At 56.5% G+C, this 24339-nt stretch overlaps 12 protein-coding genes and 2 non-coding genes across 14 annotated transcripts; 9 read left to right on the top strand and 5 right to left on the bottom strand.

The window, feature by feature from the left end:
- Positions 1–399: 399 nt before the first annotated feature.
- Positions 400–1053, top strand: CLUP02_07701 (60S ribosomal protein L38; the record flags this gene model as incomplete). The annotated part of the gene is made up of 4 exons (XM_049286694.1): positions 400–429; positions 509–542; positions 694–822; positions 998–1053. The coding sequence occupies 4 exons, from the start codon at positions 400–402 to the stop codon at positions 1051–1053; spliced, it is 249 nt and encodes an 82-aa protein (XP_049143837.1).
- Positions 1054–1592: 539 nt separating this feature from the next.
- CLUP02_07700 (uncharacterized protein) lies at positions 1593–2381 on the bottom strand (the record flags this gene model as incomplete). Its single annotated transcript, XM_049286693.1, has 1 exon — positions 1593–2381. One exon carries the CDS (start codon positions 2379–2381, stop codon positions 1593–1595), a length of 789 nt encoding a protein of 262 aa, XP_049143836.1.
- Positions 2382–4712: 2331 nt separating this feature from the next.
- CLUP02_07699 (uncharacterized protein) lies at positions 4713–4973 on the top strand (the record flags this gene model as incomplete). Its single annotated transcript, XM_049286692.1, has 1 exon — positions 4713–4973. The coding sequence occupies one exon, from the start codon at positions 4713–4715 to the stop codon at positions 4971–4973; it is 261 nt and encodes an 86-aa protein (XP_049143835.1).
- Positions 4974–6292: 1319 nt separating this feature from the next.
- CLUP02_07698 (mevalonate kinase) lies at positions 6293–7865 on the top strand (the record flags this gene model as incomplete). The annotated part of the gene is made up of 2 exons (XM_049286691.1): positions 6293–6502; positions 6582–7865. The coding sequence occupies 2 exons, from the start codon at positions 6293–6295 to the stop codon at positions 7863–7865; spliced, it is 1494 nt and encodes a 497-aa protein (XP_049143834.1).
- A 461-nt stretch (positions 7866–8326) lies between these two features.
- Positions 8327–10169, top strand: CLUP02_07697 (prenyltransferase alpha subunit; the record flags this gene model as incomplete). The annotated part of the gene is made up of 2 exons (XM_049286690.1): positions 8327–9212; positions 9292–10169. 2 exons carry the CDS (start codon positions 8327–8329, stop codon positions 10167–10169), a joined length of 1764 nt encoding a protein of 587 aa, XP_049143833.1.
- Positions 10170–10448: 279 nt separating this feature from the next.
- CLUP02_07696 (nuclear transport factor 2 domain-containing protein) lies at positions 10449–11034 on the bottom strand (the record flags this gene model as incomplete). The annotated part of the gene is made up of 2 exons (XM_049286689.1): positions 10449–10915; positions 10989–11034. The coding sequence occupies 2 exons, from the start codon at positions 11032–11034 to the stop codon at positions 10449–10451; spliced, it is 513 nt and encodes a 170-aa protein (XP_049143832.1).
- Positions 11035–11345: 311 nt separating this feature from the next.
- Positions 11346–13230, top strand: CLUP02_07695 (methionyl-tRNA synthetase; the record flags this gene model as incomplete). Its single annotated transcript, XM_049286688.1, has 3 exons — positions 11346–11532; positions 11592–12856; positions 12922–13230. The coding sequence occupies 3 exons, from the start codon at positions 11346–11348 to the stop codon at positions 13228–13230; spliced, it is 1761 nt and encodes a 586-aa protein (XP_049143831.1).
- Positions 13231–13570: 340 nt separating this feature from the next.
- Positions 13571–13671, top strand: CLUP02_tRNA138. Its single transcript has one exon. It is a non-coding gene; the product is annotated as a tRNA-Ser (tRNA).
- A 310-nt stretch (positions 13672–13981) lies between these two features.
- On the bottom strand, positions 13982–14097 carry CLUP02_tRNA114. Its single transcript has one exon. It is a non-coding gene; the product is annotated as a tRNA-Ser (tRNA).
- Positions 14098–14454: 357 nt separating this feature from the next.
- Positions 14455–15349, top strand: CLUP02_07694 (N-acetyltransferase; the record flags this gene model as incomplete). Its single annotated transcript, XM_049286687.1, has 2 exons — positions 14455–14484; positions 14702–15349. The coding sequence occupies 2 exons, from the start codon at positions 14455–14457 to the stop codon at positions 15347–15349; spliced, it is 678 nt and encodes a 225-aa protein (XP_049143830.1).
- Positions 15350–15531: 182 nt separating this feature from the next.
- Positions 15532–16638, bottom strand: CLUP02_07693 (pyridoxal-phosphate dependent enzyme; the record flags this gene model as incomplete). The annotated part of the gene is made up of 2 exons (XM_049286686.1): positions 15532–16459; positions 16553–16638. The coding sequence occupies 2 exons, from the start codon at positions 16636–16638 to the stop codon at positions 15532–15534; spliced, it is 1014 nt and encodes a 337-aa protein (XP_049143829.1).
- A 2272-nt stretch (positions 16639–18910) lies between these two features.
- Positions 18911–20557, top strand: CLUP02_07692 (uncharacterized protein; the record flags this gene model as incomplete). Its single annotated transcript, XM_049286685.1, has 1 exon — positions 18911–20557. The coding sequence occupies one exon, from the start codon at positions 18911–18913 to the stop codon at positions 20555–20557; it is 1647 nt and encodes a 548-aa protein (XP_049143828.1).
- A 406-nt stretch (positions 20558–20963) lies between these two features.
- On the bottom strand, positions 20964–22706 carry CLUP02_07691 (DNA polymerase alpha/epsilon subunit B; the record flags this gene model as incomplete). Its single annotated transcript, XM_049286684.1, has 4 exons — positions 20964–21199; positions 21268–22201; positions 22288–22603; positions 22663–22706. The coding sequence occupies 4 exons, from the start codon at positions 22704–22706 to the stop codon at positions 20964–20966; spliced, it is 1530 nt and encodes a 509-aa protein (XP_049143827.1).
- A 786-nt stretch (positions 22707–23492) lies between these two features.
- CLUP02_07690 (ABC transporter) lies at positions 23493–24332 on the top strand (the record flags this gene model as incomplete). Its single annotated transcript, XM_049286683.1, has 1 exon — positions 23493–24332. One exon carries the CDS (start codon positions 23493–23495, stop codon positions 24330–24332), a length of 840 nt encoding a protein of 279 aa, XP_049143826.1.
- Positions 24333–24339: the final 7 nt, after the last annotated feature.

Here is a 24339-nt window from a genome sequence, read left to right as displayed (position 1 = left end):
GAGCTTTCGGGGCGTGTGACGCGTGCCACAGTGACGTCCCATCTGAAAATGGTGTGGTGCTGCTGCCTGTGGCTGTGGAGGAACCTGGAAATCCGTGGGACCCGACGGGACCCGACTCCGCTCCTCGGTGTGGTCGGTGACAGACCCCCGGGCAGGCGACCTGTTCCAGCCCGCCCCGATAAGATAAGGTCGAACCTCGCAAGATGCATCGAGTCCCTCTCTCTCCCCGGCCGAGTACTCGAGCTGGTCCGTGCATTTCGCTGCCACAGGGGTCCATCCCACAAAATCAATTTTCCATCCAAAAAAGCCCACGAAAGTCTCACGACAGCAACCACTCAATCCGACCAGACAAGACCCCCCCTTCGTTGTCGCCAATCCCCCCCGAAAAATACCGCCAAGATGCCTCGCGAAATCGGTGATATCAAGCAGGTACGTTGCAGCGCTGTTGAATTATTGTTCTTGTATATATTACCGGGAGAAAATCGACTAACAATTGCTGCTTCTGTAGTTCATTGAGATTGCCCGGAGAAAGGACGCTTCCTGTATGCCATGACCTGATTCCCTTCCTCCCACTACCACACACCCGACGAAGCCTCGAACGACTATTTCGACTAGAAGAGAAACTTCGAATCTCGGACAAGAGAAAGATCCAAAAAAGGAACAGCATTTTTCTAACGTGTACTTGAATCATAGCCGCTCGCATCAAGAAGAGCACCAAGAACTCCCAGATCAAGTTCAAGGTCCGCTGCCAGCGCCACCTCTACACCCTCGTCCTCAAGGACTCCGACAAGGCCGAGAAGCTCAAGCAGTCCCTCCCCCCTCGTACGTTTTGAACCCTCTTTCTAGATCATCCCTCGGCGCAGTTCTACCCCTCGAATTTCCCTTTCGGAAAAAAAAAAGACCTCGTACGCAGTCGAGGAACACGGAAAGGAGAAAATGCAGACGGGGGGATAACCACGAATCGATTAAACTGTCGCTAACCACCATTTCCCTGCAGAGCTCCAGATCAAGGACGTCCCCAAGAAGAACCCCAAGGGCAAGTCCTCCGCATAAGGGATTCCCGTAAAAAACGTCTCGAAACAAAAATCGTCAAAAGGAAAACTTTGAGCTTCGACGGGGATATAAAAGCATGAGTACGGATAGCCTGTCATGAGGTCAATGGAATGAATTTTTGACTCGTTCCCCCACCTGGGTTCTGTGTTTTTTCGTGGGGCTATTGGCCGGTCGGTCTATTTGGGGGAAAATGAGGTTTTGAAAAGCGCAGTGTTTTGTTTTCCCTCGGTTCTGTACCTTGAATGGTACGGGAACGGGGAAGGCAACCTGCGTCACCACATAACATGGCGTCGAGGAATATCACCTAGGCAATTTGCGAGATGAGATGGAGACTGTGCCAACGTTTGTTGCTAGTCAGACATTTCCCGCCAACGAAGAAACCATTGAACACAAAATACTGCCACCGCCCGTGCCCCTCTTCTCTAACGCTCCTCTTGCAAACCGGACAGTGCTAGCAATACTCTTGGAGGCCGTCTACCATCTAAACGCCAAAGGCTCCGTGTCTCTGGTCTATCGACGTCCGTACCGTCATAGCCCCCTCACATGAGCCGCTTGTAGTGCCAAATGTCTGTCCCCGTCACAAACTCCTGAATGCCAGCCCATTCCTTGAACCCCTCGTGCTCCGCGATCGCCTTGTGCTGTTCCACCGTCTCCCAGCCGCAGTACATGACATACTCCTCGAGGTCCTCGGCGGCTTTCTCAATTCGCCAGCCGCCGCGGACGGGAAACGGCTTCGACGACTCCTCGACAACCCACTTGGCCTCGGCGTACTTTTTGACAAACTCCTCCCTCTTCTCCGACTTCACCCCGAACCGCCCGACGCTGAGCACCGGCGCCGTCAGGAGGGATGGCGGCTCGTCTTGCGCCTTCTTTTTGCCCTCTGCCTTGCTGTCTTCCTCGGGTACCGGCGCTTCCGGCTGCTTGCCCTTGGAGTCCATCTCCGCTTCTGCAGCCCCCTCCTTCGTCTCTGACGGTGCTGATGCAGGCTTCGCAAAGATGGGCGCGTCAATGTGAAAGAATAGCACGCTTCGCGGACCCTCGATGTGAATATGTGGCATCAGCTTGGCCATGACGTTCTGGTTTTCGGGTGACGCGATCCACTCCCCATGCGCCTGCGGCGAATCCCACTGCGCCGCCAGGAGTATTACGGTCGGGTCCTCGACCTGCTGGAGGATGGCGGTGCCGCGCTCTATTCGGGTCGGTGGCAGGCCGGGCTTCTGGCGCAGAACCCAGGTGTCCTGGACGGTCTGGCAGTAATCCATGAGCTCCTTGACCTCCTCGGTGAGGGGCTCCTTGAATTGGAGAAGAGCGAGCTCCGTGACGGCCATCGCTGCGAGCTTGTTCGATTTTGACGGAGAGGGCGAGTTCGCTTTCTTCTGCAGACAGAGATATCAAGTTGAAGACGGCAATTCCGGGGTTCGCGGGGTCAGCGGGAAGCTCTTCGCGCGGGGTTCGGTGCGGGCCGGGGGATAGTACAAAGGTACTTTGGAGCTTTGGGTATAAAGATACAAGGGATAGCCCCTCTCTGCTCGAGATGATGTCTCGGGAAGAATCTCAGGCCTTGCCAGAGTCTTTGTGTTTTCGATTCGCTCAAGTCAACATCGGAGCATCCGAGGAGATAATGGAGTATGAAGTCCACTTGGCGGGGCAGTGAGGCTGCAGGATGATACCGATGCGGGACGAGCGACGCTGACGCCCGGCGAGGAGCGGCACAGACACGACGGTCCTAGGTTAGTGTAGGAGCCGGTAGCTTAGTGATAGGCTCAATTGTGTGACAGCCTAAAGCTGATATGCATTGTTCTTCCGTCTGAAGAGGCCAAGCAAGCTTGAACTTCCCCTCAATGCTTTGGCTCTGCTGGACGTTTACCCCGCCGTTGCAGTATTTCCCCGTGGATTATACTTTTGCCCGTTGTGTCCCAAGTCTTTGATAGCTCTACGCAAGGTTGCAAGCCGTTACTTGAGCTAAATTGTAATACGAAAAAGTCGGCTCTCCTGGCACGTTGATGTGGCACTGGCTAAGCCGGCATCTCGTGGCTAATTCGGAACGTTCACCTAGATCTAAGTGCATTGAAGTTCTCGTTTCTGTGCCATCTCTGAGATCTAACGATCGCAGAACAGAGGCTGTCTATGGGCCTAAGGGTGATATGCTTGACGATGCTCCATGCTAAATCATTTGAAGCGGCGTGTTTCCTTAGTAGATGCTATCGGAAACGCAACATGCAGCCGTGATTATTGAGATTGCGCGCCTGGACCATTAGCAAGACGAGAACATCATCGGCCTCTGTTCCTGCCAAGCGTTTGCTTGTCTCGACCTATCGTGCTGGGCGATCGACAAGTCTCCTCAGGCGAAGAGACAGACCCGCAAATGCACTGCGCAGCCTGCGCCTCGGTGGTCGAGCTGAGAGCTCCCCGGCACGCCCGGCGAGGGATCTAACGGCAAGGTATCGATAAGCCAACCTTCGTGTTCGCGGCATCCACTGGCTGCCGGTAAGCGTCCATGTCTGGCGGAAAACGGTGCCCCAGGCACGGCCGCCGCTGCATTTCCCAACGAGCCTCACGAGAGCTGGCATTGAGACAGTTGCCTGAGCCTTTTCGTTATGATGCGGCGATGCAGCCCGTTTCTCAATCCAAGACACGGAGCTGCCAAACGGTGAAGGTGTCACAAATTGGAGAGACAGGAGGGCTTTGGTTGACGGGTTGTCGTAGCCCTTGGCGCCTGTTCTCCCTTTCCCCCGATACTGGAACTGCTGTGATACCTCACCGCCTCGAGTCTTGGTTCTTTCTCTGTGTCATCCACGATGCAATCTCTTTGTTATTGGCTGGTCGTGGCTGGGTCAACGCATGTCGAGTCCGTGATCGGTGGTGTTGGTCGCATCGGACTGCCCATGTTGGTCGGAGGCTCTCGGCCGGGGTGAACTGCCTATGCGGACGCCCTTTGAGCAGATCGGTGCTACCACAGCCCCTACCACGAACGAGTAGAGGCATCAGACGAAACGACGCTCGATCGCCATGATGGCGACATGACATGATTGGCGATTTAGGGGTCGTCGTTGAATGGTCTGGCACTTCTGGGCTATTCTGCCGTCGTAATGTCCCAGCCACGCCGCAACTCAAAGCTTCTCGGCGGTGGCTTGGAGACGCCCATAGCTGTCGTCTGCAAGCCTGATTTGCGTGTGGTGCTGTTGGCGACTGCTGGTGTTGAACCGCAAGGCTTGTTGCTTCGGCATCGCTTTTGATGGAAGACATAGTTGATACTCCGTACTCCATACATTTATGGGCAATAGAGGTACCATGCAGCCGGTCAGCATCGAATCGAAGCCTTGAAAGGAAGTCGATTCAGCTGCGGTTTAGAACCAGTGAGGTAGCAGCTCAAGAGCTCTGAGCTGTCAGCTTCGCATGCGAAACGACAGTCTCGAGCAGCCGGGCGTTGGGTGTGGCGCTGTCAAAGGCTGCTGTTCCCAACTTGGTGTGTTCAAGTCGTGTCCCCCACCATCAGGGCTGTGCAGGAGACAGAATGTATCCTGGTGGTAGTAAGAAGTGCCCATGGAAGGGAGCTTGAGGTGCCATCGACGAAGTACCACAAGTACCACAAGTACCACAAGTACCACAAGTACCACAGGTGACAGAGCTAGTGCAAGGTGAGAAGCAGGTCGCCATTGATGGCCGCCCTCCTTCCAGCGTTCCACGGATTCCACCTGCAGCAACCCCTGTCAAGGCAATCGGGTGCTTGCCGGGAAACTGCCCACCAGGCCGGGAACATGTTCAGTCATCAGGGGATAGACGAGAGAGCGAGCCAATGGAGGAGCACCGCCGTCATGTTGGCACGGCGAGGTGCTGCGAAAAAGCAAGGTACCAAGTATAGGCCATTCGACGGCATGTTCCCTGACTGTGCTGTGTTGGACCCTAGGTCACATTATTGATGACAAGTAAGCGTAATGACTGCAAGGCATCATCGTCAGAAACCTAACCATCACGCACTCCAGCAGCATAGCCCTCACCTTACCATGTGAGACTAGCAGCCTACCAAGTACATACGTTTCGAGGACATCATTGTGCTTCTCCCGGAGCTGCGTTTCGTCCCAAGTCCCAACAAGACCTGCATGGCGCATTTGGCCCAATGAGCCACCAGGTGCCTGCCTACCTAGACATGGGCGTGGGCTTCCATTAGTTCCATCGAATCGACCCGTGGAGCTTCCAAAAGATTTTCTTGTGGCTGGACAACCAACCGCCACGGCATCTGGAAACATTCCACCCCCGGACTGGGACCCCCGTTCTCCCGCATGGCATCCAAATCAAGTCTCAATTGCGATACCGTCTTTTCTCTGTCCATTCTTCCCAAGCATGAGGGAGACCGTGAACCCTAGAGCGGGTGCCCAGGCATTCTAACGGAGCACGTCTGAATCAACCACACCCCAAGTCTCCGTCTGTCATGATACAGTTTTCTCGCCAAGTAGTTACCATCCATCACGAAGAAAGTATCCCATAGCCACGCTACCTTGCCTGCCCTTACAGACCACCTTACAGGCTTACCCCTTTGGTGATCGTCTTTCCCCATGTTTCCTGTCTAATACCTAATGACGGACCCAGCTTCTTCGCTCCGTGACCCGTCGAGTCTCCTTGTCCTTGTCGAGCTCCAGCAGCTGCGCAACCACGTTGTCCAATTTGCGGCTTGCCCATCCACCACCCCCCGGAACCTGGGAAAGCTAAATTGCCTAACTGAATCCAGCGTCCCATTCTCTCGTCCTCTAATAAAAGTCCTTGGATTACTGTATTACCAACGAGCTAGGCCACTCCTTCTCAACTTCTCCTGGAGTTCTGCATCCATCCTCCCGTCTCTTCTCTCACTACTCACGCGCGTCGCTCATCGTCACCCGATTCCGCTTCCGCCTCTCTTCTCTCACACTCTCTTCCTACAACTTTTTTTCTGCTTCACCACCCTCTCTCACTCGCTCTGCCTCTCGCTCTCCACCACTTGCGCCGGCACCCACCTACCTCGTCAAGCCTTCTATCACGAACCATCTTGCAGCTGTCGTCTCGTTCGCTCCGCTACCACTACTACCCACCAATTGACCCCTCACAGCACCACCCGTTCGGCACCCCCTAGACGACCCTGACAGTTGGGCTACCTATCCGCTGCCTCTAGTACGCCTCTCGAACAAACACACGATACCGACAACCTCCTTTTGCCCCTTCGCATACCTTGGCTTCTACCTCCTTGCACCACCGAGCAACGCGTCACATGGCTGTCTTTGCTCCAGAAACGCGAAACGGGGCTGACAGCATTGCCATCAATGGCATACCACCCGCCGCCTATGTAAATGGCAACGGCAACCTGGCGCATCGCCTCAAAATGGAACGCAAACAGTCCTCGCCCATGATGCCGGCCTTCATGGTCTCGGCACCAGGAAAAGTCATCGTTTTTGGAGAGCACGCCGTCGTTCACGGCAAGGTACGTTTGCGCCCCAAACCCCCTTTTTCCCCTCCATCAATTTGGCCCATAATCTGACTGACCCACGTTGAACCAACAGGCCGCAATCGCCGCTGCCATCTCTTTGCGATCATACCTCCTCGTCACCTCCCTCTCCAAGTCGAGGAGAACAGTCTCGCTCCGTTTCCCAGATATCGACCTGCAACACACATGGAATATCGACGACCTGCCGTGGGCTACCTTCCAGCACCCTTCAAAGAAGAAGTCCTACTACGACCTTGTGACGGAGCTTGACCCGGACCTGGTTGCAGCCATCCAACCAAACCTCGCAGCAATATCACCGCACAAGTCTGAACAAGTACGAAAAGTGCACCAAAACTCGGCCTCGGCCTTCCTGTACATCTTCCTATCGCTTGGCCACCAGTCTTTCACAGGATGCCTCTACACTCTTCGGTCAACGATTCCTATTGGCGCTGGTCTGGGCAGCAGTGCGTCCATCGCCGTCTGCCTGGCAGCGGCTCTTCTCCTGCAGCTGCGCACACTGTCAGGCCCACACCCGGATCAGCCCCCTGACGAGGCTAGGTTGCAAGTGGAGAGAATCAACCGGTGGGCGTTTGTCTGCGAGATGTGCATACACGGCAACCCTTCAGGCGTCGACAACACCGTTTCAACCCAAGGCAAGGCTGTGGTCTTCCAGCGGACGAATTACAGCAAACCCCCGGCCGTGCGACCTCTCTGGGACTTCCCCGAGCTCCCCCTTCTCCTCGTCGACACGAGGCAGGCCAAGTCGACGGCATTCGAAGTGGCCAAGGTCGGCAAGCTCAAGAAGACACATCCGGAGCTGGTTGGCAGTATCCTGGACGCCATTGACAAGGTCACGGTTGCGGCAGACACTCTGATTGGAAATGAAACATTTGACAACGAGGAGGAAGAAAGTCTACGGAAGGTGGGAGAGCTGATGACGATCAATCACGGATTGCTCGTCTCTTTGGGGGTGTCCCACCCGCGTCTGGAGCGGATAAGAGAGCTGGTGGATCACGAAGGCATTGGATGGACGAAGCTGACTGGCGCTGGCGGCGGCGGTTGCTCCATCACTTTGCTGAAGCCCGATGTGCCCAAGGACAAGCTTAACAGGCTGGAATCTCAACTGGAAGACGAAGGCTACGAAAAATTCGAAACAACCCTGGGCGGTGACGGCGTTGGCGTGCTCTGGCCGGCAGTACTCAAGAACGGAATGGACGAAGACAATGAAGGAGGCATGGAAATCGACCAAGAGAGTTTCCTGAACGCCGACGGCAACGAGGGTGTCGAGAAGCTGGTGGGCGTTCACGGGGGCGTAGGCGAGCGAGAAGGCTGGAAGTTCTGGCGCGTCGAGAGCCATTGATGAGGTTGCGACAAGCTTCAATCTGCTTCTTAACTAACCTTTTTCTAACCGGCCTTGCCATGGTGCAAGGCAGACAAGATTTACTGGCTACATTGGGTTATTTGCCATACGACATGATAATATGAGGAGGAGAAGGGAACAGCTTTGGGTGCGGCTTCATGTATCTATTTTTAATCGGCGCTGAGAGCTTAGAAGTCCACCTTGCGGTGCTAAAATTAATGCTTTGTTGATTGACACTGTCGTCTGAGGGATGCATCCTCAATTGCCAGTGTCTTGGATTTGGCGGTAGCTTTTCCAACTGAAGCATGTCTTGGGAGAAATCCGGTGTCGAAAAATCCAGGGGGCATCTTCCCGTGGTGGGGTATCGGCCGTTGGAGAGCATTTTCCACAGCCCAAAGACAGACAGTCTGATCTCGGCTGGCCCAGCTCAACCCCGCCATAACCCAAAGCCAACCGCAGACATGCCCGCCAAATCAAAGGTCAGCTCCAAAGCCAAGGAAGCTGAGAGCAAGAGTACGTTGGCATCAGCCGTGTTCCTGGTGGTCGGATCATACAGCTCCTCTCTCTGGACCCTCATCGTCGCTCACTACCTCTGGTTCCGAGCTTTCTTCCTCCCGCATGCTGACTTAGGCTCTCCCAACGCAGGCAAGCAAACACCGTCATCATCCACCGCCGCCGCAGCCCAAGAACCACCAAAGACGGCCAACGAGCGCTCCCTCCACCGCTTCTACCAGACGAACCCGCACGAGCGAAAGCGAGAGGAGGCCGGCGGGCTCCACAGCCTGACACCCGCGGAGCGACAGGCCTGGGTCAACGCGAGCCTCGTACGCCGCGTAGCGAGCAAGGAGATTTGCCTCAACAACAAGGCGGAGCGCGAGTTCTGGAAGCAGGTCAACCGCGAGAGCCCGCCCATCCGCCGCCTCGACCGGCAAAAGACGACGCGGGCCGAAAAAGGTAGTGGTACCGCCGCCGTCTACGACTGGGGCAGGGACAAGAACGGCCGCGACGTGGGCGAGTACCCCCTCGAGCAGTTCGCCGCGCGCGCCGCCAAGCAGGCCCAGCTTACCGCGCTCGAGATCCTGCACAGGAGGTTCCTTCAACGGAGGGAGTTTGCGAGCACCGGAGTCACGGACGCCGCGACGGGCAAGATCGAGGAGATTACGAAAGAGGATATCCAGGAGGAGACGCAGAGACGGAGAGAGATGTCGGCCATTAGGAAGGAACTTTACGGCGACAAAATGGGGCCGTACGCAACGGACCCGGAGTGGGACGACGTCATGCCGATTCCTGCAGAGGAGCCCGAGGGGGCGCTGGCTACGATTGCTTATCCGGAGGACTACGCCGAGGGTAAATAATTCAAGTCTTTGATGTCTGAAAGTTTGACTGTAAGCTGCTAGTATGTTGGGCACTGACACCGTGTGTCTAGTCATGAGCTACCTACGCGCCGTCATGGTATCCGAGGAATACAGCCCACGATGCCTCCGCCTCACGGAGCACGTCATCTCCATGAACCCGGCGCACTACACCGTCTGGCTGTACCGATTCAAGATCGTTCGGGCCCTCGAGACGCCGCTCGCCGACGAGATCGAGTGGCTCAACGAGGTCTCGCTCGAGCATATCAAGAACTACCAGATCTGGCACCACCGGCAGCTGCTGCTGGACCACTACTACGAGGGCATCAAGGCGACGCCGGACGAGGTGAAGCGCTTCGGCCGGTCCGAGACGGAGTTCCTCACGCGCATGCTCGAGGAGGACACGAAGAACTACCACGTCTGGAGCTACAGGCAGTACCTGGTGCGCAAGCTGGGGCTGTGGAACATGCAGGAGCTGCTGTCGACGCAGAACTGGATCGAGGAGGACGTGCGCAACAACTCGGCGTGGTCGCACCGCTTCTTCCTCGTTTTCAGCGACCCGGCCAACTCTACCGAGGGTTCGCACGCGACGGAGCACGATCCCAAGGTCCCCGCCGACGTGGTCGATCGCGAGATCCGCTACGCCGAGGAGAAGACGCTGCTGGCACCGCAGAACCAGGCGGCGTGGAATTACCTGCGCGGCGTGCTGGTCAAGGGTGGGCGCAAGCTCGAGACGGCCGAGGCGTTTGCGGGGCAGTTTGTCAAGAATGTGGGCGCGGAGGAGGGCAAGGAAGAGGTGCGCAGCAGCCACGCGCTGGATTTCTTGGCCGAGGTGTTGGCGGAGAAGGGACAGAAGGAGGAGGCGGCCAAGTATCTGGACCGGCTGGCGGCCAAGTGGGATCCCGTGAGGGCGGGATACTGGAAGTACCGCAAGCAGCAGCTTGGGGCGTGAGTCTTGCATTGCTATCGACGTTGCTGTTTCTATGAATCGAGACACCCCTTCTTCATCGTGCGCAGATGCATCAAGTCGGGTCTCCTATATATCCCATCGAGCTTCTGCTTGCTGTCCCATGCCGAATTCATTCTATCTCCGAGTCAGCAGGCGAATAAAGAAGAGGATACAAGACAAGACTCACCTCTATTGTGTGTGGTATAGGACACGTCGTGTTGCTCGTCATCGTCGCTCTCGCTTTAATAATCCCAAAAGGCCCATTCCATGCTCTCCCCCATCTCACAGCGCGCGAAAGTTCTGGCTCATAATCAACCACCGCCTCGCGCCCCTCGGCGGATTCTTGCCAAACGTATCCCAATTCGGCACCAGCACAAATACCTCGTTGAACGTCTTTGCGGGAGCATCCCGGCCCCTGCCGTAGTGTACCCTGCCCGTGACCTGCGCCATGATGCTGCACTTTGCGCCCTTTTCGTCGCCCTTTTGCAGGTGCTCGGGGCAACCCAGGGAGAAATCGCTATTGACGACGTGGGCGTCGAGGGACTCGACCTCGTGGTGAACGTCGGCGCCCTGCGCGTCGAGGAGGGCGACGTACTCGTCGGGACCGCCTTGGAGGACGGCGCCGTTGATGGAGATGTCGGGCGGGGACGGGTATTTAGAGCAGCAGGTTGTGTAGAACTTTTCGAGGGTGCCGCCTTGTTTGCGGCGGTTGAGGGCTTCGTAATAGGCGTCTGCGAAGTTTGAGGCCGCTGGGGATGCGTGTGTTAGTTCTATCATGAGGTCGAGAGTGAGTCTGGTGGGAGGGGATGGAAATGGAAGTACCGTCGGCCGAGGCCCTCATTTCTGTTTCGCGGGAGGGGAGAGACATGATTGCGGTGCTCTGTTCGTGTGCTTCAGCCCGAGTTGTGTTGAAGGAAGAAAGTTGGAAATCGTATTGTGTACTCGGCGGTGTTGTCGCAACAATGCAAGCGTTGAAAGGACTACCTTAGGGAAGAAGTTTGGCGGGGCATTACAAGGATCGCGCGCCGATAAGAGCTCTGGGCCGTTATCGACAAGCACAATCCGTACGGTGCATTTGGAGCGAGGAACATTGCAAGCTTTCGATTCATCACGCAACCTGCCCATCTCCGCTGTTGACGGCACGCTTCTTAAGCGGTAAGCTCGACAACAACAGGTTCAATGAGACCAGCAAGGCTATCGACAGCTTCGGCGTTCCGCAATCGCCGCCATGTCCCGGCGATGCGATCGCCCTGGGTCTGCCCCTCGTGCACCCACGGGCAGACATCGCGACGCCGTTTCGCGAGCTCCGACAGCAAGGGCGACAAGCCGTACTACGTGACGACGCCCATCTTTTACGTCAATGCATGTATGTGCAATTCCCATGGGGCCCTCTATCAGGCCCAAGCTAACATTTCGACTCAACAGCACCACACGTCGGCCACATGTACTCGATGCTCCTGGCAGACGTCCTGAAGCGCTGGCAAGTCCTCAAGGGCCGGACCGCGATCCTCTGCACCGGCACGGACGAGCACGGTTCCAAGGTCCAACAGGCGGCGGCGAAGCAAGGCGTGCCGGCCAAGGAGTTCTGCGACACGACGGCCGAGAAGTTTCGGGACTTGGCAAAGGCCATCGGTATGGCCAACGACCACTTCATCCGCACGACGGACCAGGACCACAAGGAGGCGGTGCAGCACTTTTGGCACCTGCTCAAGGAAAAGGGATACATTTACGAATCCAAGCACGAAGGGTGGTACTGCGTCAGCGACGAGTGTTTCTACGGCAACAACGAGATTGAGCGGCGGGTCGAGCCGCAGACGGGGCGGACCATCATGGCGGCCGTGGAGTCCGGGAACGAGGTGGAGTGGATCGAGGAGAAGAACTACCACTTCCGCATGACGGCGCTCAAGGAGAGGCTGCTCGCGTTCTACGAGGCGAACCCGGACTGGATCGTGCCGAGGGCGCGGCAGAAGGAGGTGGTGGCGTGGGTGTCCAACAACCTCGAGGACCTGTCCATCTCGCGGCCGGTGCAGAGGCTGGACTGGGGCGTGCGGGTGCCGGACGACCCGACGCAGACGATTTACGTCTGGGTCGACGCGCTCATCAACTACCTTACGAAAGCCGGTTTCCCGGGTTGGCGGCCCGGCCGCGAGCACGAGGGCGGGTGGCCGGCGGACGTGCAGGTCATTGGCAAGGATATCGTGCGGTTCCACGGGGTGTACTGGCCGGCGCTGCTGATGGCGCTGGACCTGCCGCTGCCGAAGCAGCTTCTCAGCCACGCGCACTGGACGCTGGGGAAGAAGAAGATGTCCAAGTCGCTGGGCAACGTGGTGAACCCGTTCTTCGCGATCGACCGGTGGGGTCTGGACACGATGCGGTACTTTATGATGCGGGACGGCGGGATCGAGAAGGATGCGGACTATGAGAACTCGCTCGTCATTGCCAGGTATCAGAAGGACTTGCAGTCGACGGTGGGGAACCTGATGAACCGCGTGGCTAAGAGCAAGAAGTGGAAGCTTCGAGATTCGGTGGTGTGGGCGGCGGAGAAGAGCAGCGCGCCGACGAGCCACAAGGTTCAAGGCAGCGAGGAGTTGAAGGTGTTGGTTGACGGGATGGCGCAGTCCATGGCGCAGCACATGGACGAGCTGAATCCCAACGCCGCCATCCGGAGCGTTCTCCACGTTCTGTCCGAGGTATGGACAAGCCTACATGCACCGGGGCTAACTTGTATGATTTAATACTGACTCGACGTGTCCAGGCAAACAAGTACATCTCCGCCGCGGAACCGTGGAAGCTGGCCAACTCGACGGATCCCGAGGCCCAGGCCGCTAAGCACGAGGTGATCTACTACGCGTCGGAAGCCGTCCGCTCCGCCGGCATCCTCCTGCAGCCGGTGATGCCGACCAAGATGGGTATGCTGCTTGACATGATGGGCGTCGAGGCTGGCAAGCGCCGCTTTGAGGATGCGGTGTTTGGCAAGGACTTGGCGTATGGCACGCCTGCGGTTGACTTGGGACGTCCCGGCGAGTTCAACAGCTTGTTCCCTCCCCAGCCGGCTGAGAATTGAGTGGGGAGAAGTCGGGTTGGGAAGTGATCAAGAAGTGGGCTTTTGCCCCGTGTAAATATGTGTACTATCTCCGCTGTTGATGCCGCTTGTAAGATGGTGTATAGATATTGTGTAAGCACACGAAACGAAGGTTCAAGGGCCTGGTTTAGCTGGAGTGCGATTCGAGGGCTTGTTCCGGAAGATGATCCAATTGCTGCAGGGTCCATCTAAGATGCCTCGAAGAGATCGGCTTGTGAGGGCAAGCTGTAAGGTGAGGTCGAGACAGCGTTGTTTGCGTGCTCTTGGAATGAGGCGCTACTCAATGCGATGAAGGAATTGGCATTTCAACAGCAAGTCACTAGTCAAGGTGCCAGAGTGGTTAATGGGCTGCCCTGCTATCAAACCTTGATTCCAGATTAGGCAGTGGCTTCGGTCGCGCAGGTTCGAATCCTGTCCTTGACGCGTTAGCGTTTTTTTTGCTCTTAGTACAATCTTTCGTTTCTATCGTGGTTGCCGATGATCAAATTTTCTTTTTCCCAACTTTTTCTCATTCAAAAAACTACCGAATGGTTGTTGTGTTTGCTGTTTGGTTCTACGTGGCACCTACCTAGGCATGGATGAGCTATCCAGAGTGGGGCCGGGTTGTGAGCTCCCTCCCCCCAAGCTTTCGCATCTACAACTCCAGCACAAAAGTATTCACTCTCCAACTCGCACATGTCCACTCGCCTCGAAAGTCTTGGGAACTCTTGGGACCGAGAAAAAAAGAGAACACCGTCAACGACAAGATTCGAACTTGCGCGACCGAAGCCACTGCCTCAACTGCTGGAACAGGACAAGTCCTGATGGATCCGTAGCAGGGCAGCCCATTAACCACTCTGGCACGTTGACTTAGCTGGGAGCTTGTGAACTGTGGGCTCTCTGGGCCAGAACTCCATCCTTGACCACATCGTACACTTGTCTTAGCCGCAGGTACCCTTGGACTAGGTCTTCATTCCCCTCTTTTCGGACGCCTGCAGGAGAGAAGAGGAGCTTTGTTGTGGGCGAGACGGCGGGGCGGCGTTTTGGCTTTTCGGAGTGGAACCTGTGAGAGGGACAGCAACTACGGATACGGAGTGCTGCAGTTGTGAACTTGTGAAGGACGGAAAGCAAGACTTATGCAAAGTGCACAATGAGGTTGAATGAGCATACAGGCATGTACCTACCGCACCCGCGCGCCACTTCTGTTCTCGAGAGACAGAGACGGAGATGTGGCGCGATCTGTTTTGGGGTGATAATGTGCGCTTACATGCGGAACAGCCATCGTGACGCCGAGGGTGACTCTCGTCCCCTACGAGGCAAGACATGTGGAACGATATCATGAGTGGATGAGTGATCCGGTCAGCCCAGTAGCCCGCAAACAAGTGCACTTACGTTGAAGTCATCCAGTGATGATACAGATTCATGGTGCAGACGGGTGGGATATAAGACTAACTGCGCGATTCCTACCATACAGGATATCCAGGAAGCCACAGCGTCGGAGCCGCTCACGTTGGAAGAGGAGTACGAGAACCAGCAGTCGTGGCGCACCTCTCACGACAAACTCACCTTTATCATCTGCCAGCCTCTCGACTCGTCGTCGACGACGGCGTCGACCGAGACCGTGCAAGCGGGCGAGGTTGATGCTTCGGAACGGATGATTGGTGACATCAACTTCTTCACCTATCCCTACGACGACGATGACGACGAAGATGCAGAAGGCCAGGCCGCCGCGGCAAACGAAGGGTTGTACGTCGGCGAGGTGGACGTCATGGTAGCGTCCAAGGAGCACCGCGGCAGGGGTATCGGCCATGCCGCCGTGACGACGCTGTTGACGTACATTCACCGGAACAAGGCGCAGATCCTCGAGGAGTATGTTCATGGAGGGGAGGGGGGCAAGGGAACGACCAAGAAGGCGGCGCAGCTGAAGGGTTTGATGGTGAAGATTAAGGAAGGCAATGCCGCGAGCATTGCGCTATTTCGGCGGCTGGGGTTCGTGCAGAAGGGGGAGGTGAATTACTTTGGCGAGATTCAGATGGTTCTCGGGGACATGGATGAGTTTGTGGCCTCTTCTGCTGGCATGAAGGCTGCGGATGAGTATCGTGAGGTCTCGTATTCTAGATAGGGGGTTTGATGCCGAGGAATATGACCCGGCAGCTGTCTACAACCATGTATGTCTAGTCTTGTCCCGTTCTCGTGTCTTCTAAGGTCTCGCCTCAAATCCGCCGGACAGAGTCTATCCTCGGGGCATGCCCAAGCTGATGCCTTCTTTTATGCTGCCTGTTCCCAAGTACCGATGCGATGATTTCATGAAGCATTGCCATATTTTGAACGGTATTCGTTCAACATCTCCATAGTCACATTCGAACCGCCACACACAATAAGCACAATGTTCTGCTTCGCCCACTCCTCGTCCGACATGCCCGCACCGAAATGCTTCCTAAGCGCACCGTTGTACGCCGTCGCAACTGTCGCACCACAAGCAACCTCAACCACCAGCTGCGCGTCATCCACAAAGCGCACACACGCCAGCGCCGCCTCGGCATCCGTGACCGTCACGCTCTGGAACCCGGGCGTATCCCTCGCCACCTCCCACGCCCTCGCCGCAACGCGCACCGCACCCAGCGATCCCGCAATGGACTTGATCCCTGGCAGCGTGACGTGCTCACCGGCGAGCACGCTGGCGTTGAGGCTGTCCGCGCCAACCGTCTCCACGGCCATCAGCCGCGGTTCCTTCCCTGGCCACTGGTTCTGCGCGACGCCCTGCGCGAGACCGGCTAGTAACCCGCCGCCGCCGACGGAGCACACAATCCCGTTGACTTCGACCTCGTTCCCCGGCGACGATGATGCCAACTCCGCGACGAGCTCATCGGCAATAGTGGCCGCGCCGTCCCAGACGTGCGGATGGTCAAAGGGGGGCACGTACACGCCCGCCGGGTCGTTGGCGAGCATCACCTCGCGGAGGTGGGCGTCCGCCTCGGCCCAGTTTGCGCCGATCTGGCGGACGTCGGCGCCGAGGAGGCGCAGCTTGGAGATCATGAGCGGGGAGGTGGTCATGGGCACGACGATGGTGGCGTTGCGGTTGAGGGCGATGGCCGAGGTCGCGCAGGCGAGGTCGCGCAGGCGAGGCCGGCGTTGCCGCCCGAGGAGCAGTAGAAGTGGGATTCTTGGTCGGCGGGCGCGTCGGCGGCGGCGCGGACCATGAGGTTGCCTACGCCGCGGGACTTGAAGGAGCCTGAGGGTTGGAGGTTTTCAAGTTTGAGGTAGATGTTGCTGGGTGGTGTCAGTTGACGGGGTTCAGGTAGGCAGGTGTCATGGGAAGACTGACCATCCTGCTGCGCGAGACAGAGTAGCTGATGCGATGCATGGTGTTTGGATCCACGGCTTCTTGGCGTCTGGACCGAGGGAACCCATTGTGACCGATTTGACGAAGCTGGAGGCTTGGTGATGGAGGCTTTTTCTCTGGTGTGAACTGAATAGAGTTAGCCGGTGGGATTCACTCCGAGGACAGTTTGACAAAGTCGGAGTCGCATGTGGGTACACACACAAGTTCCTTTTTCGATGGGCCTTGAACTCTGAGAAATTAAAGCCCAGATCTCGACAATGTTGGTGAGATGGAAAAATGAAGAATTAAAGCCACGGGTACCTGCTGCGAGAAACTTGGTCTCTAAGATTCAGAGCGCTCAAATAATATATCTCAATCAGCGTCAAGTGCGTAGTGAATAAGCCAATTCGTGCGATTCTAGTAACGTTGAGAAACAACCTCATTCATGTGTTGGGTTTTTTGTATAAGTTGATGACCGCCGGTAAAGAAGCTTCTCGATAACTTGCCATGGAGCGCTGGCCCGACTAAGAGTGTCAAGTTACTGCATTGAGTCAAGTAAAGGGCTCACTTGCGGATGCGGGTGCACGGCTGCACGGGGCCGGAACAGGGATCCGACGGCAACCGGGAGCTTTGCCGATCGGTGGCCAGAAGCCGAGCCGGGGCACTTTAACATGCCCGGCCTCCGGACATGGCGACAGCAACGGAGCCGACCTCCAGGCCGTCATTTTGAGGACTATGTAATCCTTGGTACGCAAATCAAAGGAATGCCGTTGCTAGGCGTGTTCTAAAAAGTCATTTTGCCATCCTGAAATAGTACCGGCTGTGTCTGAGGAGAGGCGCCGGGAAGAGAGGGCAGCATAGAAAGGATTTTGGGGGGCATTGGAATCCCCGACGCTGTGAAACCGACAAAAACTGAGTTAGAGTCTCATGAATATAAAAACAGAAACAGGCTCTCTCGTCATCATGATCATGAAGCCAGAGTTCTTGTCAAGATTGATAGTTTGAGAGGATGCAACATTGACTAGAATTATTGTCCCCCCTTGTACCTGCTTAGCACTTTCCCGAGCTCCATCTTGCTTGATACGTAAGGCATACACTTGTCTGAATACACAGGAGTATGCCTTCATATACCCCCTTCAGTCCATTCCTGTCACCAACCAGCAGGCGCCTCTCTAGGTCGGGAGGTCAGGTCAAACTGGGATGGGTGGTGGAGTGGTTCAAGGTCAACAATCAGCAATTACGCCCACAGCCTACTCGACGACAGGCTCCAAGTTCGATTCCCAGCATGAGCACCAAGAGATGTAGCCCCAGTTCAACACCGGGGGGTGAACTCTTTTTGACCCTCTAGAGTCTCTTTACTTAGGAATCTTATTGGCTTCAGATGATCAAAATCCTCTCTATCCTTTGACAATAATTCATTTCGCAAGACTAAATTCCTCATCCTGTGATGGTATACCCATCTGCAACTGCCTCATACCCAGGTATCTCTACAGAAATCGTTGACATTGATTCCATTGCCCCCCCAAGAACAAATTCAGGGGAGCTCTTCCCGGGCATTCCAAAAGGTACCCCTTCCCTCTTCATTTTCTGCGCATTGGACGATCCCTCTTTCCTTCCTCCCAGGGCAATATAAAAGACATCAAGTGCTTATCTCACGAGTTTGTCCTCCAGCTCTATTTCACCACCAACACCTCATTAGCGCCTCAATTATTTCACCGCAATATCATTCCACCACAATAGTTCCTCTTCTATCGTCACAAACTTCTTTCCCAAGTATTCCAGCCGACGAGGCATACGACAATAAGCAAATCGCCGACCAAGGCTGAGAATCAAAGCAACGGGCAGCACACACTAATCAAGACAGATTAGCTTTCCACAATCTTTTGCTTCGTTGCTACCTTGCGAGGCTTTATTCTTCACGAAGGCATAATTGCAACCTCCAAGTCTCTTTTACCCACCCTTCACTACCTCAAGGAACCATCGTCTCAAAGGAAGCAAGAGTCTTCGTAGCTCTTGCCCCTCGTTCTGATTTATCCGTTGACTTTTCTTCCTCTTTATGCTTTGAAGACAACGAGACTTGCCTATCGGGCACTTCATCCTACAACAGGTTGAAGATTTGATCAAAGCACAATCTAATAAGGAAGGTAAGCATGCTTTGATATTGGGCCAGCGGGTTGTAAGCTTTACCATTTACTGACTAAAGTAGCACTGACGGGAACTCTTACAACTTCAAGTCATTTGCTACGAAATCTTACACAGACATACGCCTATATATCTAAAGTATTTATTCTCTCGCCGGTTGCGGGAGCGCTGAATTCGACTTCAGACACAGTCAGTCCCGATCCCACTATCAGTTGCAGTATGCCTCCATCCAAGGTCTCCCGCGTGGCCAAGAGTTCCGGTCTGGTCAAGAAGCCGGCCACTACAAGCGCACCTCGAAGCAAGACATCCAAGGCCGCGTCTTCGAAGAAGAAACAGAGGAAACGCGCCTCAGCCAAAAAGTCAAAGACTCCCAAGCCAGATGAGACTACAATCGTCATCGCAGGCCACAAGCGGTCCATTGTCGTTGTCGAAGAAGACAGCAATGACGACGGCACGATCCAACCCAGCAAACGACGCAGAACTGGCGGCAACACCAATGCTCACGATTACCATGCCGTTCGTGAGAGGCCCCCGCCGCGTGATTATGGAGCAACCTTTGCGAGGAAGTCAACGGCCCATTTCACTTGGGGCGCTCCTTTGATGTCTCCTCCTCTCCAGTCTCAATCTTCTCGGTCTGATCCGAAGAATAAGTCCACGATCCCTCGCAACAAGGGTAAAGAGGTAGTTCGTCCTGGAAGCTGGCAGGCGAGACCCAGTTCAGGCCGCTACAGTGGCATCTTATCAAGAACAGCCACCCCGGAGTCGGAGCCAGAGCCGCAGCCCAAGAGCCGCACTTGCCCCTTTCTCCGAATTCCCCTCGAGATCAGAGAGGATATCTACAAGTACATCCTAGTCGCCGACGAGCCCATCCGAGTCCACCAGGGCTGGTCCGCAGTCTACCCCCGGAACAGAGTAGGCATCCGCACCGACCTCATTCGAACATGCCGCCAAGTCAGAAAGGAGGCTCTCAACACCCTCTACGGCGAAAACACGTTCCTCTACCTCCTCCGCGACGCCGCCGAACTTCCCGCCCTTAACGCGCAGGGCGAGAACGAGATCGTGGTCCAACACCCGCTTGCCACCGACAACGACGCCCTCTCCGACTACGAGGCAGACAGCGCGGACGAGTACTCTGACGAAGACGATGTCGTCACCAACAGACCCTCGTCGTCGTCGTTCTTGGCTGACGGCCACACGGCAGCCGACATTGACATCCGCCGCTTCGGCCACAAGTTCCGCAAGCTCATGATCGTCGCCGAGGCCAACCGCGCCAACGCGCCCTACCGCCTCAGCATGGCCAACGCCATCAACGTCTTCCGCGGCCTGCGGCCCATCCGCCCGCGCATCCACACCCTCACCATCGACATCACGCCCCAGCGCGACCCGCGCACGGGTGACGTCTCGTTTCTCGACTTTTTCGAGCGATCCTCCGAGGTCGTCCGCACGCTCCGCGGCTTGCCGTGTCAGTTTATCGAGATTCTCGTCAATACGGGCGTCAGCGTCGGTAGCAGCAGCGGCGGTGATGGTGATGGTAGCGGTGGCGATGGAGGTGATTGCCCTGGAAAAGGACCATTAGGCCAAGGGAAAATCGTCCTCAACATGAAGTACGCGGCCAACATCCGTCGCGCTAAACGCGGCGAGAAGGACCTGTGGCGCGACGACCGGGTCATGCAGTCGTACCGCAGCGCCAAGGCGGGCGAGGCGCAGAAGAAGCTCGACTCGTTGCCGGCTGCGATCCGCAAGATTTGGGAGGCCACGAACGGGCAGTTTAAGCGCCGTCAGCAGGACGAGTTTGGTGATGATGAAGAGGATTATTGCTATGAGGATTGGGAGGATTCTCTTCTCTTTCAGGATGGGACTTTTTGATTGCGTGGGTTTGCATTTGGGAATGGGGTTTGCTTTGGGTTCTTGGTTTTGCTTCGCTTTGCGGTTAGGTGCGTTTCTTCGTCGGCGTACGAGGATCTGGATGCTGGCTTGGGAGAGACGGTAGCATTTGGTCTCTTCTCCGGATTCGCAGATGCATAGGGACGTTTCCTGCGGCCCCTTTTGAGCGGGCGATTGGTTCATGGAGCACCCTACACAGCGTTGAATTTCATCTTTAGACCTTAAAAAATTGGAAGCCATTAACTCAGAACATCTGCTCCATGATGGAGATGTTTACATTTTTCTTCATAGCTCGAGGGTGGGGGTATATCAAATCATAAACCTTTTTATATGCTCTCCTCCACAGCCGTTCCCAGCTCTCTTTCTCTCTCTCTCTCTCTCTTCTCCATCATGATGCCGCTGCTGAAGTCGTTGTGATCTTGACCTTTGAAACCTCCAACGTCTCCGTGTCCACCAACACCAGCTCCTTGGTCTCTGCAAAGGACGGCACCGTAATCAACCGGACCTGCTGCCCGTCGCCGCCCTCAATGACCTTTGTCGAGAACTCGGGCTGGCAGCCGACGAAGAAGAGGTGCGGCGCATTCTTCATGACGAACGGGTCGTCGTCTTGGAAGGGATAGGCCCCTGGAATGATCGCAATTAGTCAAGTGGTCATCCCCAGATAAGGGGATAAGTCAAGGGGCAAAACTCACAAAGCGTATCCGGCGCAGTCGGCGCACTGCACCGCCACCTGCACATGGCCTCCATCATGCCGAGCCGGTCGTCGCTGTCGACGTACTTGAAGACGTCGTCGACGTTTTGCCCGCCCGTGCCGAGAACCCTCCAGCCGTCGACCTCGCCCTCCCAGGGGTTCGTCGTGGTGTCGAGCCAGCCGGGTTCCTCGGCGTCGGGCGCGGCGCAGTAGGGCCGCGAGCGCGGGAACATGGCGGCGTGGATCGGCTGCTGCGGGTAGCTCGCGTTGGCCGGGTCCTGGGTGCCCGGCATGAGGGTGACGGGGAGGGAGGGGAGGAGGTCGGCGAGGAAGTCGTCAAAGAGCTGGCTCGGGAGCGGGTTGTAGGCGCTCGCGTCGTAACCGTATTTTTTGACGGTGGACGAGGCTTTGCTGCTTCCGTTGGTTGCGGATGTGGTTGTGGTTGTGTCGGCCGTGGCGGCGGTGGTGCTGTCGATGGAGTTTCCTGCGATGATGAGGCGGGAAATGGAGGTGAGCTCGGATTGGGTTGCTGGGGAGAGGGCTTCGCCCAGGAGGTATTCTTGGAGGAGGGAGAGTTCGAGGGCGTAGGAGGCGTCTGTGCCTGAGAAGGAGAGGCCCGAGACGATGGCGATCTTGGAGGAGGGTCGTTTTTGGGACGGTGTGCCAGACATGTCGTGGTCTTCTGAGGGGTCGTTTGCGAGGGTCCAGCGGGTTGGTTGGGGCGCGATGTCGGGGAACTTTACGTCGATGACTTCGAGCTCGCCGTTTGCGTTTTCGGAGCCCATTACGCCAATGATTGTGCCCGTGACGAGGTGGATGGACTTGAGGATGTCGCCGACGAGGCGGATGCGGCCCGAGTCGTCTTCGAGCATGATTGTGTCCTTGTCTTCGTCCGAGTAGTAGCGGTCCGTGGAGATGGGAGCAGAGATCCAACGCTGTGTTTCTTCGTTAGTCCGGGACTTTGCGAGACTTTGAAAACAGCTTGAAAAGGGAGTGGCAGAAGAGAAACCATGGGACGTACATCCTTGGAAACGTCCTCCAAGATATTGGGCTTCAATGCCATGTCCATGTAGACCGTCCCCGTCACCCAGCACAGCTCGCCCTGGCGGACGTCGAGAACACGGTTGACATGGCGGGCCTCCTCGCCGCCTATGACGGTACCGTCCCAGGCCTCGGCTGCGACTGCGTCGACGGCGGGCCGGATGGAGGTGAGGCGGAGGAAATAGACGTCGGCATACTGCTGCTGGTACGAGCGGTCTTTGGGGAGGTCAAAAGTGCGGAGGGGTTTGTAGGATGACGGTGCGCGGACGAGATTCGACGAGGACGATGTTGCGTCGCTGTGGTTCAAGGAAGCTGGTTAGCGAGCTTCTGGGTTTATAGATCAACAGGAACACACGCTGGCTTTTGGAGAAGCGCGGTGGCTTCTTCGAGGGTGACCATTGCAGCAGATGAGTTGTGTTTCTCTCGACTTTTGCTGACGGTAGATGTGATGTGACTGAGTAGCAAAGAGCTTTTGCGTAGTGTCAATCGGCGTGGTGGATGTGTGAAGCCGGGATGTGAATTGAATGCGCACATCAGACGCGTCGGAGGACTCTGGGCTGGCAAAAGTCGCGAATTTTGGCGTTAATTGTGGTTGGGAGGGGTTGCTTCCCTGTAAGGCACCTTGGGCTGTTCTGGCTGTGGCTTGCTCCCCGGGGGAGAGCCCCGCCCCGGTGCTTGGAGCGGCCCGGAGAGACGGTTCAGGGACTGTGCCCTCCGTCCGTCCAGTGGTTCGACCAACCTGAAAGTCAATTGGATGGCGGGGTTCCCTTGCTCTCTACGTAAGGTACCTAAGGTACTCCCTGTGTGTGTCATCATTCGCCCTTCTGGAATGAGAATGAGGGGCACTTTTTTTTTTCCCTCCCTCCCCCGCCATCCCGCCAGGCTTTGGTTAACTTGGTTGCTAATCCAATGCGCGGTAAAGTGTTAAGACACTTGGATTCTGGGCCCCTCGGTCTCCGTCTTCCCGTAGTATCGCCGGAGGGTCAGGTCATGACGCCTTTAGTTTGTGGGCGGTGTGAATGATGCATCGCCTACTTTTTTGCCCTTGCTTCACACCTCCCTCCCTTCCTCTCTGAATATTTCTTAGCTTCTCACGACCAAACTCGTGCTCTTTTCTCTGCCGTTCTTCACTTTCATACTCCTTAGATTTCGCTGTCGACAGCTTTACCAACACAAACCTTCATAATGGCCCAAAAATCGCCCACGATCGAGGTGACAAACCTTAGCTACAACTTCCAAGACTCGAGCTCCGGCCTCAAGAATATCTCCCTCTCCGTCCCCTCCCGCTCCCGCACCCTGCTCATCGGCGCCAACGGCGCAGGCAAGACCACCCTCCTCCGCCTCCTCGCCGGCAAGCGCCTCGCCCCGCAGGGCGGCATCTCCATCGCGGGCATCGACCCCTTCAAGGACGGCCTCGAGGGCGTCACCTACCTCGGCCTCGAATGGGTCCTCAACCCCATCGTCCGCACCGACATTGGCGTCCTCGAGCTCCTGAGGTCGGTCGGCGGCGACGCCTACCCGGACCGCCGCGACGAGCTCGTCAGTGTCCTCGACATCGACACCGCCTGGCGCATGCACGCCGTCTCGGACGGCGAGCGCCGCCGCGTCCAGCTCGCCATGGGCCTCATCCGGCCCTGGACCATCCTCCTGCTCGACGAGATCACCGTCGACCTCGACGTCCTCAGCCGTGCCGAGTTCCTCGCCTGGCTGCGCCGCGAGACGGAGATCCGCGACTGCACTATTGTCTACGCGACGCACATCCTCGACAACCTCGCCGGCTGGCCGACGCACTTGGTCCACATGCACCTCGGCACCGTCCGCGAGTGGGACACGGCCGACAAGTTCATCGAGGGCCTCGACGGCTCCACGGGCAACAGCACCCTCGGCGAGCTGGTCCTCGGCTGGCTGCGCAAGGATCTCAAGGACCGCGGCCCGAGATCGCAGGCGAGGGTCGCGCCTGAGGGCAAGACGTACGCGACTGGCGGCGTTGGAGGCTACGGCGACGAGTCTGACAAGCTGAAATAAGCCTATT

The sequence above is a fragment of the Colletotrichum lupini genome, chromosome 4 (assembly GCF_023278565.1).
Source record: "Colletotrichum lupini chromosome 4, complete sequence".
Classification (NCBI taxonomy): Eukaryota; Fungi; Ascomycota; class Sordariomycetes; order Glomerellales; family Glomerellaceae; genus Colletotrichum; species Colletotrichum lupini.
Note: the sequence above shows the minus strand (reverse complement) of the source record. Positions and strands in the feature narration are given on the sequence as shown.